The 12,094-nt window shown below is 36.7% G+C and overlaps 1 protein-coding gene across 1 annotated transcript; it reads left to right on the top strand.

The window, feature by feature from the left end:
- The first annotated feature begins 5,744 nt into the window (after positions 1-5,744).
- Positions 5,745-11,190, top strand: PRR27 (proline rich 27). The gene is made up of 3 exons (XM_051819740.3): positions 5,745-5,795; positions 7,112-7,135; positions 10,375-11,190. Exons 1-3 carry the CDS (start codon positions 5,745-5,747, stop codon positions 11,188-11,190), a joined length of 891 nt encoding a protein of 296 aa, XP_051675700.3.
- The last annotated feature ends 904 nt before the right edge of the window (positions 11,191-12,094 follow it).

Raw genomic sequence — 12,094 nt, 5'->3', positions numbered from 1 at the left:
GGAGAGAGAGGATCTTCCTTCATTTAATTCACTCTCCAAGTGTCCACAACAGGCAGGGCTGGGCCTGCCCAAGGCCAGGAATTCCGAACCCCATCAAGGTCTCCTATGTGGGTAGCAAGGTTCCAAGCACTTGAACCATCATCCACTGCCTCACAGGATGCATTACCAGAAGCTATATTGGAAGAGATGTAGCCAGGGTCTGAATCAGCACTCTGATATTTGATCCAGACATCTCAAATAACAGCTTAGTAAGCTGTGCCACAGTGCCTAAATATTTGGTAATATTTAGGTATTTTTCTATTATTACTATTTAAATAAATTATATGACTAAACACATAATTTTTACTTTCTCTTTTAAATGTGTTTAGGTTCATTTATGTTCCTAAATATTGTTTATCTTGACTATCACTGTGGGATACTGAAAATATTATGTATTTTGCTATTATTCAGTGGAATATTCTGTGAATATCAGTTACATCAGATTGGTTAAATGTAGTATTCAAACCCTTTTTTTTTTTCCTGTTTTAGTCCCTTAGTTTTGCTTAAGAGAACATTTTTCCTTGACTTTTGCAGGTTATTTATCATGGGCATAGAATTACATATAGACAAGATTCTTCTTTCATCACTTGTAAGATCAGCACACCCTTTTCTTCTTCCTTGATTTCTAACTAGTTTGTTGTGATACTTACCTTTATTGTTCCGTAGGTAATCTTCGATTCTCTTGTTGCATTCAAGACTTTCTCTGTATCATTGTTTCCCAATAGTTTTGATAATTTAATAGCCAAGTGTATGTTTATGCATGGGAGGTGGGTGGGAGGTATATGGATGTGTGGAATGGGTGTGGGGTGTGTGTTCCGTGGGGGGTAGGATTTATTCCTCTTTATTTTCTCTGATCATCTTGTATCTGTGCTTTTGATTTGTAGATTGTGGAAAGCCATTATGTTTTTCTTATACTTTTTTTTGTCCTGTTATCTTTTCTACTCCTGGGATTATAATTATACATAAAGCAGAACATTTGTTATTTTTTTCAACTTATATTTTAATTGGTAATTTCTATTATACATCTGCAGGTTTTCTGATTTTCTCCTGGATTGTGTTGAGTCTTCTGACCATCCAATCAAATGCATTCTGCTAGTGAGCTTTTGATTTATAACATTTCCATTTGGTTCTTATGGTTTTCATCTCTGCTGAAATCTCTTGTCTACTATCAGAGTCCTCAATATGGTAAAGAAAATTTGCTTGAAAAAACTGATAAATACATGTGCGAACATTGCAGAATTATAAATAAGTAAAAGAAAATAGAATACTTTGACTTTTTCAGTAATTAGGAAAACTTTACTAATTTTAGTTATCTACTTTATTATTAAATGTGTGGAATTTTTAATAGAATTATTTTTCAATAGAATTATTTTTAATGCTTGCCTTGTATTTGTATATACAATTCACAGTTTATACTATTTTTACATTTTCACCACAATTTTTCATTACACAGAGATCATTGGTATTCAAATAGATTAATTTATCTTTTCCATGATTCCACAGTAAGTATAGACCAAGGTACTAACATGCCTTCTGACTTCAACCACAAAGCTAGCACCACCATAGGGCCTAGCTATTTTTATTGCTATTTTTAAAATTTACTAGTATATAGAAAAAAGATTTCATAAATACAATTCCAAGAATGCAATGGTACTTTCCTTCTTCTCTCCCTAACCCCCTCTTTTTCTTTCCTTTTTTAAGTTAATTTTCGTCAAAACATAATTCAATTTATTCCATAAGAAAAGGTTCAATGCTCCTCTAAACAAAGAGTTCTACAAAGTGAAAGGTAGATAGACCTCAGTTCCACAGGGTATAGACAAAGATTATGAAGAAAAATAAAATCACAACATGCCAGTTAAGATTGCTATAATTAAGGTTTTATTTTTATTCTATATATTAGCTACAAACAATCAGAGAAAGCATCAAAGTGCATGGTAAATGTGCCCCCTTTAGAATTTGTTAATTAAATATTTCATATGAAAGGGATCATTTCACTAAAATGCACAAACATTGGCATAAAATAGTACTATCTTAAACAGAATAAATATGGTATCTAATACCTTTACAAACTCGGTGTGAAGACATTTTTTGACTAATAGGTTTGGCAATATTTTGAAATATCATTTTCAACAATATTTCTGTGAAAATAACATTATGGGAAAGCATTGTAAAACACAAAAAAATGTGGCAACAGCATTACCAAGCAGGATTTGTCAATGTAATATCTTAGTACAAGATGAAAAAAGGCTTTACTGAAGGAATCTTACATCATCATGAATAGACTATAAAAATGAAATCACATTTTACATGATGTTAATTATAGCCTCCCATGTGAGTTCAGGGGCCCAAGGACTTGGGCCATCATATACTGCCCTCCTAGGCCACAGCAGAGAGCTGGATCAGAAGTGGAGCAGCCAGGTCTTGAACTGGTGGCCATAGGGGATGCCAGTGCTTCAGGCCAGGGCGTTAACCCACTGTGCCACAGAACCGGCTCCTAGAATCATTTTCTTGAATATTAACTGATATCTTCTTTAGGTTTAGTTTGTATTTCCCCAGTGACCTGTTGTAATCATATCTGTTTTGCAATATTAAATGTCTTATTGAATTAATAGTTTGATTTTTAAAATTGTATGTTTCTTCTTATATTTTATTTTATTTTCCACTACAGAATCCAAGGTTTTTATTTCTTAAGTTTCTTAGTGGTATTTTCACTTTGATGCTGCCTTAAATGTTAATGTTAATTATATTTTCAAAATGTTCATTACTATTATTCAGAAATGTAATGGATACTTGAATATTTATTTTAATTCATCATATTTTTAGAATATAGTCTTTAAAAGTATAAACCATTTTCACTTCAAAAAGGTATACACAAAGGAAATAAAATAAAATTATGAAAATAGTTATAAAAACCAACATCTAATTTGAAATAAACATAAGTCTGAGTTTGTTATTCTAAATAAAGTGACTATAGTTGGCCATTTATATTTTTTCATATTTTGAGATTCCAAATAATCTTATAACTTTATATATATGAGCAAAAATGTTTTATGCTTTTGAGAGGGAGAAGGCATAAACTTTAATAATCAATCAATTGGAGATTGATTTTAAGTTCCCTGAAGAAAATAACCTAACCAAGACCTGAATATATGGTTTTCTCATCACCAAACCTAAAGATTTGTGCCACAGAGCATAGTGGCAAAAAGTTTAGAACTATAAATCTCCCACTGAACCCACTAAAAGCAAAATCTCACTAAACTACCCATAGAATGATTGGTTTTAAGTAATTCTATATCCCAGTCATTGCTCCAGGAAAAATTAATTGCATTATGTTCCTGGATGATAAATTGAGTTGACTGTCATGTAAAAACAGGTCAGGTAGAAGTCAATTTTTTTCAATTTTTTTTCGTTTATATAATGTGAACAAATTTTATGTATTTCATATACACAGATTTAGGAACACAGAGCTACTTCATACCCTACCATCCCTCTCACCCACACTGCTACACTTCCTTCTCCTTCCTTTCTTATACTTTCTTTTAATTTTTACAATTACATACTTTCAGTTTATTTTATAATCATAAACTTAATCCTCCACTAAACAAATAATTCAAAAAAACAGCAAGAAGTAAAAGAAAAAAAAACACTGTTCAACAATAGAGACAAGGGCTATAAACAAAAATCAAAATCATACATTCAATTTTGCTCAAACACATTACATTTTGTTTGCAGTCTATTAGTTATCACAGATCAGTAAAAATATATGATACTTGTCTTTCGGGGACTGGCTTATTTCAGTAACTATAATTGTTTCCAGTTGCATCTATTTTGTTGCGAAAGATAGGATTTCACTTTTACAGCTGAGTAGTTTTCCATAGTGTATATGTACCACATTTTCTTTATTCAGCCAATTCTTTATTCAGTTGATAGACATCTGGGTTGATTCCATATCTTAGCTATCATGAATTGAGCTGCAATAAACATGGGAGTACAGATAACTCTTTCATATGCTGAATTCAATCCATTTGGGAAAACCGCAGAAGTAGGATGGTTAGGTTATAGGGTAGCTCTATTTTGAGATTTCTGAGGAATCTCCATAGTGTCTTCCACAATGGCTGTACCAGGTTACATTCCCATCAATGTGGATTAGGTACCATTTTCTCCTTATACACACGAGCGATTGTTTTTCATTTATGTGTGAGAGCCATTCTAACATGGGAAAAGTTAAACCTCATTGTGATTTTGATTTTCATTTCCCTGATGGCTAGTGATCCTGAGCATTTTTTCATGTGTCTGTGGGCCATTTGAATTTCCTTTTTTGAAAAAATGCCTTTTCAAGATTGTTGTCAGTTTCTTAACTGAATTGTTTTCTTTGTTGATGTTAAGTTTCTTGAGCTCTTTATAGATCCTAAATATTAATCCTTTATCAGTTGCATAGTTTGTAAATATTTGTAAATATTTTCTCCCGTTCTGTAAGTTGCCAATTCATTTTGCAAAGTGTTTGCTTTGCAGTGCAGAAGCTTCTAAGCTCATGTGATCCTTTTGTCTATTCTGGTTTTATTTCCTGTGCTTGTGGGTTCTTTTCCAAGGAATCTTTGCCCTTGCCAATGGATTGCAGAGTTTCCTCAATATTCTCCTCTACTAATACGATGGTTTCAAGTCATAGATTTAGATTCTTGACTATGTTGAGTTGATTTTTGTATAAGGTGAATGCAGGGGAATTGTTCCACACTTTTACACACAGAGATCCAATTTCCCCAGCACCATTTGTTGTATAGACTGTTCTTTCCTCACAGATTGATTTTAGCTCCTTTGTCAAAGATTAGTTGATTGTAGAAGCATGGATTGATTTCTAGGGTTGGTAGAAGTCAGTTAATTGTTGAAGACTATCTGCAAGAAAAAAAAAATGAATCTTAATGGAGAATGGGACTCGCAATGGGAGGTGGAGGAAGAGAAGGAGTGGGAATATGGGTGGGAGTGATGATATGGTGGGAATAACTATATTCCTAAAGTTGTACTTATGAAATTTGTATTATTTAAAAAGTAAATTAAAAAATAATAAAAATAAATAAATTTGTTCATTAAAGAGACCAAAGAATACAAAAAAATGAATGTTGGCTTTAGTGACTATTCTGTTAGGTCATCCTGACAGTTATTAAATTGGGTTCTGTTATTTAATTTTCTTTTTTTTTTTTATTTATTTATTTTTTTTTTTTGACAGGCAGAGTGGACAGTGAGAGAGAGACAGAGAGAGAAAGGTCTTCCTTTGCCGTTGGTTCACCCTCCAATGGCCGCCGCTGCAGCCGGCGCACCGCGCTGATCCGATGGCAGGAGCCAGGAGCCAGGTGCTTTTCCTGGTCTCCCATGGGGTGCAGGGCCCAAGCACCTGGGCCATCCTCCACTGCACTCCCTGGCCATAGCAGAGAGCTGGCCTGGAAGAGGGGCAACCAGGACAGAATCTGGCGCCCCGACCGGGACTAGAACCCGGTGTGCCGGCGCCGCAAGGTGGAGGATTAGCCTATTGAGCCACGGCGCCGGCCTGTTATTTAATTTTCTGCTTGGTTTTCTGTTTGGGGTCTTCATAGTCAGACAAATAAGCCCATTTATTGCATTCTTTCTTTCTAGAATAAAAGAAATAATTAAGAAATATACTATATATCACCTGTAAAAAACTTATAATATTGATATTCATAGGTTCAATCAAAATGAAGCTGCTCATTTGGGCCTGCATCCTGTGTGTTGCTTTTGCAAGGAAGGTGAGTATATGAACTCTTTACATTATGGCAACAGGACACCCCTCAAGTAATTGTTGGAAAGACAGCTACTGGATGTTATTAACTATTGTCACTCTTATCACCCTGTCTCACTTTTAGAATATTATTCTATCACTTAGATTTTAGCTGAATTAAACTATAACCTTTAAAATAGCAAGCAAATTCTCTACACTATTTTTTTATTCTTTTCTTATTCTGTAGTCATAATCAGGGCTGAATTCATAGAATATGTTGAAACATCATTGGAGAACAAGTACATATGTAAGGTGTTCCAAAAGTTCATGGAAATGTACACTACAGAAAAACTACATTTTTCAAAAACTTGGGGTACCAAAATAAGCTTTTCATTCAATTTTATTTTTCCATAAATTTTTAAGAGAGAGAGAGACAGAGAGAAAGGTCTTCCTTTGCCGTTGGTTCACCCTCCAATGGCCGCCGCGGCCGGCGCGCTGCGGCCGGCGCACCGCGCTGATCCGATGGCAGGAGCCAGGAGCCAGGTGCTTTTCCTGGTCTCCCATGGGGTGCAGGGCCCAAGCACCTGGGCCATCCTCCACTGCACTCCCTGGCCACAGCAGAGGGCTGGCCTGGAAGAGGGGCAACCGGGACAGAATCCGGAGCCCCTACCGGGACTAGAACCCCGGGGTGCCGGCGCCGCTAGGCGGAGGATTAGCCTAGTGAGCCGCGGCGCCGGCCAAAAATTTCCTTGTATATAGTTTTTCTGGTACTGTGAAGAGGTGGCCACAGACCACTTCTCACACAAAAAGATACACAAACACACACACACACCTATGTACTGACACACATACATTCCCTGACATGCACAACTGCACACTCTTGCACACAGGCAAAGCCGGAAGATAGAAGAGAACAGCAAAACCAAATAAAGGGACAGGAGCTGACTGATATTTCATATGGTAAATATTAATGTTCATGTAGAATATTACAAACCAAAATCCACCCAGCCAAAGTAAAGCTTCCTGAGGCTATTCTCATTATATATATATATATATGTGTGTGTATATATATATAATTTCAATATATATGAGATTTATATATATATATATATAATGGTGATGATGAGAAATAATTCACAATGGTGATTTATATTTTAAAAATAAATTATAATGATCATAAGGCCTTGCAGATTCTTTGGTAATATGGAAATGTGGGTAAAGATGTTTTCAAGAGGCCAGCACTGTGGCATAGTAGGTAAGGCTTCCACCAGCGGTGCTAGCATCCCACATGGGCTAATCCAACTAAATACTCATAATCATGTTAAATGTTTTTCTTTGTTTCAGAGGCGTTTCCCCTTCATTCGTGAGGTAAAACATTTTTATTTATGTAAATGTATTTGTTGTTACTTTAAATTGCATTTTGTACTGAGAAACTCTCTGATTTCTTTACAATGTAAGTGGCATAACTTAAAATATTAGCACCATTATTAATCTCTTCTAGTTTGACAGAAAATATTTAGATATAATGCAAAGTTATTCACACTAATCATATTTTACCATTAGGTCTGTATTTCTTTTCAATGTGCAGAACCATGCATAAGGGCAGTTACTCTGTGGCTCAAAGCATTTGCTATGCCTAGTTTGCTGTCATGCTTCTACAAAATTTTCTCATGATGGACTTAGTTTTCTTGGACAACCAAGGAAAGTGATATATCCAAAGAGGCTTTGCCTACATGCCAGATTACAGATGAAGAAATCATGAAATGGGACAACCATGTATTCAGGTGGTGTTTTGAAGCCAGAAACTTATCAGTAGAAGGGTGTGGCCCAAGGAGTTCTATGATTTCTGTGTAGTAAATATCCATAAATTATTTAGGAGAACAAAGCATTTATCATTAACTGCTACACAATGTTTTCTAGGTCTCTGTCATTTTTGCCTCAGAATCTGATGACTGGAGTATGCTACAAGTGTAAATGTACCTATCCACAAATATACAGTAACTAGATGTGACATTCTAGCAAAGAAGGAACACAAGATATGGTCTGGGATGTGCACTCCATTAGACATATACAGAGAAGCAGGAATTTTGTGAAAATAAACTAAAAAATTGAAGCAGGGTGAAATATAATTTTGTATTCTTTATGAGTTAATATTATAATCATCATACTCTAGGGCTTGATAATCCAAATAAATAATTGACATTTGCCTCTGTGAATACACTGGAACACAGTGTGCACACACATCAGTTGTCACATCATATACCTTAGGGAGACTCTGGCAAAATGATGCATGAGAAAATGTATAACTCAGCAATTCAGGAAACCAACCTAAAATTGGAAGGAACAAAACAGGACATTTCATTTAAAAATCTTGGAAGATATAATATTCCAGACACAATAGCAAAGAAACCTGGCCTGTTTTATCTACTGTGTAGGATCCCAGTACCTAACACAGGGACAACATAAAGCAGTCACTTATTTTATACTTTTAAAAATAAACTATACAGTTCAAAGCAAAGCATAAAATACATCAATGCCCCAAAAGTACAATCTATGTTTATTGAGAAGTGATATTGCAAAGCCCTGTTTGGTCACTAAGATTTTGTGGTGAACACAACTGATGAAGTCATGTGAATATCTGGAAGTAAATACGCTTACTAGACATAAAATTAAATCACAGTACTTGATTCCCCACATCTGAAAGCTTATGAATAGCTATGAATAAAAAATTTAAATGATATTGTGATAGTACTGGAATTGATAAAACATTATAATCAATTGCTGCATATCTACTTTGCAAGACTGTGCATTAATGTATGTAGGGCTAGGTATACGTTGGCACAGGAAAACTGAGAACAAAGCCAACATCTCAGTCTCATACAAAAGAAAACTCCAAGTTAGAGTGTGGTCAGTGATAGTCATTCTCAATGTAAGATGAGATCAGAAAGATGAAAATCAAAACCAATATTGTTTTCTTTGTTTTAGAAATTTTTCTCATCCAGCGAAGAGGTAAAATATTCTCATGTTCATTTATATCTTAAGATATTTAAATGTATTTTACACTATTTTTCTTTAAAAGTTTCATCTATTGATCAATGTCAAAGCATTATGTTTTTTTTGAAAATTAAGGAAGTAAATTGGGAACATGTTCACTTCTTTACCTAAGATAGGCTAATTTAAAAATAACGGATTTAAATATAAGCATATCAATATTAATATACCCTTAATTATTTATTCAAATGAATATCATGCTTAGTGGCACTGTCTGCTTATTACGTTAAATGATTTAAAATGGATTTAATTATATAAAGTTTTACATCATAGAAAAGTACTACAGATAAAGAAAGCAGGATTTTCTACCAAATACAAAAACAAGTCTATGCTCATATCACTGTCTGCTACTGGAAAATTTACTTGGAAAACCTGTAAGGAAGATAACCTCATCTATTGACTAGCACTAACATAAACATGTAAGAAGTGCTAAGTATGGTTTTCCATATTTAAAATGATACTTATGTTATAAAAATCAAATTCCTTGAATTATAATTGAGTATGCAAAAAAACAAGAAATACAGTATTCTGATACATAGACCAGAACTGGCTTACTTATAAAAACTGACAAATTTATGACAGAGAATACCTATATTTAAGACTTATAATAAACATAATTTTCTGTAAATTCTTACACAATTTTGTGATCTTGGGACTTTTCCTGACAGTCTTACATACATGTGAAAGACAAACATAGAGCTGAGGGAAATATGAAGGCTCAACGAAAAAAAAAATTGAAATTTGATGATCAATTAGTAATCAATGTTAATAAGATAACTAACTTGGCATGCCTAACACAACAGGGAAAATTACCACAGGAGTTCATGAAAAATAGAAGTAGAAGATTTTATTTGGGTACAAAACAACTTTGAAGAAGGTCATGAAAAACGTGCATGGATTTCAAAATGGTTTGGTACAGAAGTAAACATCATTTAATTCAATTTTTCAACATACTTTGAAGTGTCTTCATAAATATGAAAAACCAATAGTGCAGCATTCACATCTAGTCTGCTAACTGTCCTAATAACAACTCGAGATGGATGGCCTTGAAGGAATAAAGGATTTGAGGAAGGGTGAGGTGGAGTTCAAAAGGACAAATCTAGAAAATTAGGCACTTGGAAGACATAGAATGAGGTGGAGTCCTCAGTGGGGCACTTTGGCGACCCAGAGGGTCCTGAGAGATTTGGCAGGGTGGCAGCGTCCGCAGAAAAGGAGGCGTGGAAGCGCCAATCCTATCATTGTATGCCAATCCTAAGAAGTATGTGAGTTCCTTATTCTTTGTGTCCCAGCCTAGGTTGGTATGTTTTGTAGATAACACTGTTATTTGCCTAAACACAAAATATTTCTCACTCAACAAATATTTATCCAAATTTGTTAAGAAATTATTTTCCAGCTCAAAAATTTAGAAAGTTATATGACTCTTAAGAAAGAAAATAAATTGGAATTCTCATTTTGAAAAATCATTACAGTATATATGTAATGTATGTATGCTAGTCATAATATGACTAGCAAGTAGATAGGACAAACAATTTTAATCAACTTTTTTGCTTCTTCAGGATTACAATGGCTATCGTTACCCACTTAATCCATCTCTGAATGTTCCTTTTGGTCTATGGAACAATAATTTGCCACCTCCTACTTCCTCTGCTGGTTATCCCCCAGTGAAGACCGTCCCCAATTACCCTGGGCATGCTGGCTCTGACTCCGAGGCACCTTCCTATTCCTGGATTCTCAGTGCTTCTGGGAAGCCCTATGCATACCAAGTCCCTGGTTATCCCTCAGCTAGAGGGTACACCGCTCAGGCTAATGCTCCTGGGGCAGCCCCCCTTGGCCACCCTGTTGCTGTTCCTGCTGCACCTGCTGCTCCATCTAATGCCGCTGAGCCCCCTGCAGCCCTGCCTCCTCCATCGGAGCCTGCTGCAGCCCTACCTCCTCCATCGGAGTCTGCTGCAGCCCTGCCTTCTCCACCGGAGCCTGCTGCAGGGATACCCCCTCCATCAGAGCCTGCCGCATCTGTACCTCTTCCATCAGAACCTGCTGTGGCTCAGCCTGGTGCACCTCAGCATGTTGCAGCTCATCCTGCTGGAGCCAAACCAGCTGCAGCCGAACCTGCTTCACCGAAGCCTGCTGCAGCTGGCCCCGCTGTACCCAAACCTGCTGGAGCCGATCCTTCTGCTGAGCCTCCTGCAAACAAACCTATCTCTGCAGCAGAGGCAGCCGCAGCTGAGCTAGCCGAAGCCGAGCCCCTTGCCCCTGAGCCCTTCCTATTTGACTCTACTGCAGATGAGCCTACTATGGATGAGCCTGCTGCAGATGAACCTCTGACAACTAACCCTCTCATCGTCCAGCCTCTTTCACTGGAAGACCCTTAGCCTTCTCTCTCATCAGGTAGGTGGCCCGAATCTCACCACAGTAATGCATGATTTATAGAAGGGAAGAAACCCAGCCTCTCCACAAACATATAACCCCTTTAAACTTTTTGAACAGCTTTATTATTGAGACAGATTGACATCCAACAATCTATATATATATTGAAAGGGCACATTTTGATGAATTTTGACATAGGTCTACACCCATTAAAAGAATTACCAGATGGCCGGCACCGCGGCTCACTAGGCTAATCCTCCGCCTAGCGGCGCCGGCACACCGGGTTCTAGTCCGGGTCGGGGCGCCGGATTCTGTCCTGGTTGCCCCTCTTCCAGGCCAGCTCTCTGCTGTGGCCAGGGAGTGCAGTGGAGGATGGCCCAAGTGCTTGGGCCCTGCACCCCATGGGAGACCAGAAAAAGCACCTGGCTCCTGCCATCGGATCAGCGCGGTGCACCGGCCGCAGCGGCCATTGGAGGGTGAACCAACAGCAAAGGAAGACCGTTCTCTCTCTCTCTCTCTCACTCTCACTGTCCACTCTGCCTGTCCAAAAAAAAAAAAAAAAAAAAAAAACCAGAATGATGAAAGTAACGACCACACCTCAAGATTTCTTCACTTTTACAGACTTCTCCATGAAGTTGTATGAAAGATCTTCAAACAGTTCATACTATTTGTTGAACTCTTTTATTCAGTGTAGGGTTAACTTTATGATCATCAAGTAAACTGAAAGTAGATCTCTGTAAAATTTAAGAGTGGGATTGGGAGAGGGAGGAGGAAAAAGTATTGGAGCGTGTTCTATGTTCCAAAATCTGTGTATATGAAATACATGAAACTTGGGTAACTTAAATAAAAATTTTTAAAAAGTTCATAAGAATGTACATTATGAAAAAATTATGCCTACATTTCACTTTT

Source organism: Oryctolagus cuniculus, chromosome 8, assembly GCF_051225735.1.
Source record: "Oryctolagus cuniculus isolate XC-2025 breed Fujian yellow rabbit chromosome 8, ASM5122573v1, whole genome shotgun sequence".
Classification (NCBI taxonomy): Eukaryota; Metazoa; Chordata; class Mammalia; order Lagomorpha; family Leporidae; genus Oryctolagus; species Oryctolagus cuniculus.
Note: the sequence above shows the minus strand (reverse complement) of the source record. Positions and strands in the feature narration are given on the sequence as shown.

What these genes read in the sequence shown, in the direction of transcription:
- PRR27 (XM_051819740.3), top strand. Translation starts at nt 5,745, where the DNA reads ATGAAGCTGCTCATTTGGGCCTGCATCCTGTGTGTTGCTTTTGCAAGG. An exon ending in GTGTTGCTTTTGCAAGGAAG is followed by an intron (nt 5,796 to 7,111) that starts GTGAGTATATGA and finishes TCTTTGTTTCAG; the next exon opens with AGGCGTTTCCCCTTCATTCG. An exon ending in GTTTCCCCTTCATTCGTGAG is followed by an intron (nt 7,136 to 10,374) that starts GTAAAACATTTT and finishes TTGCTTCTTCAG; the next exon opens with GATTACAATGGCTATCGTTA.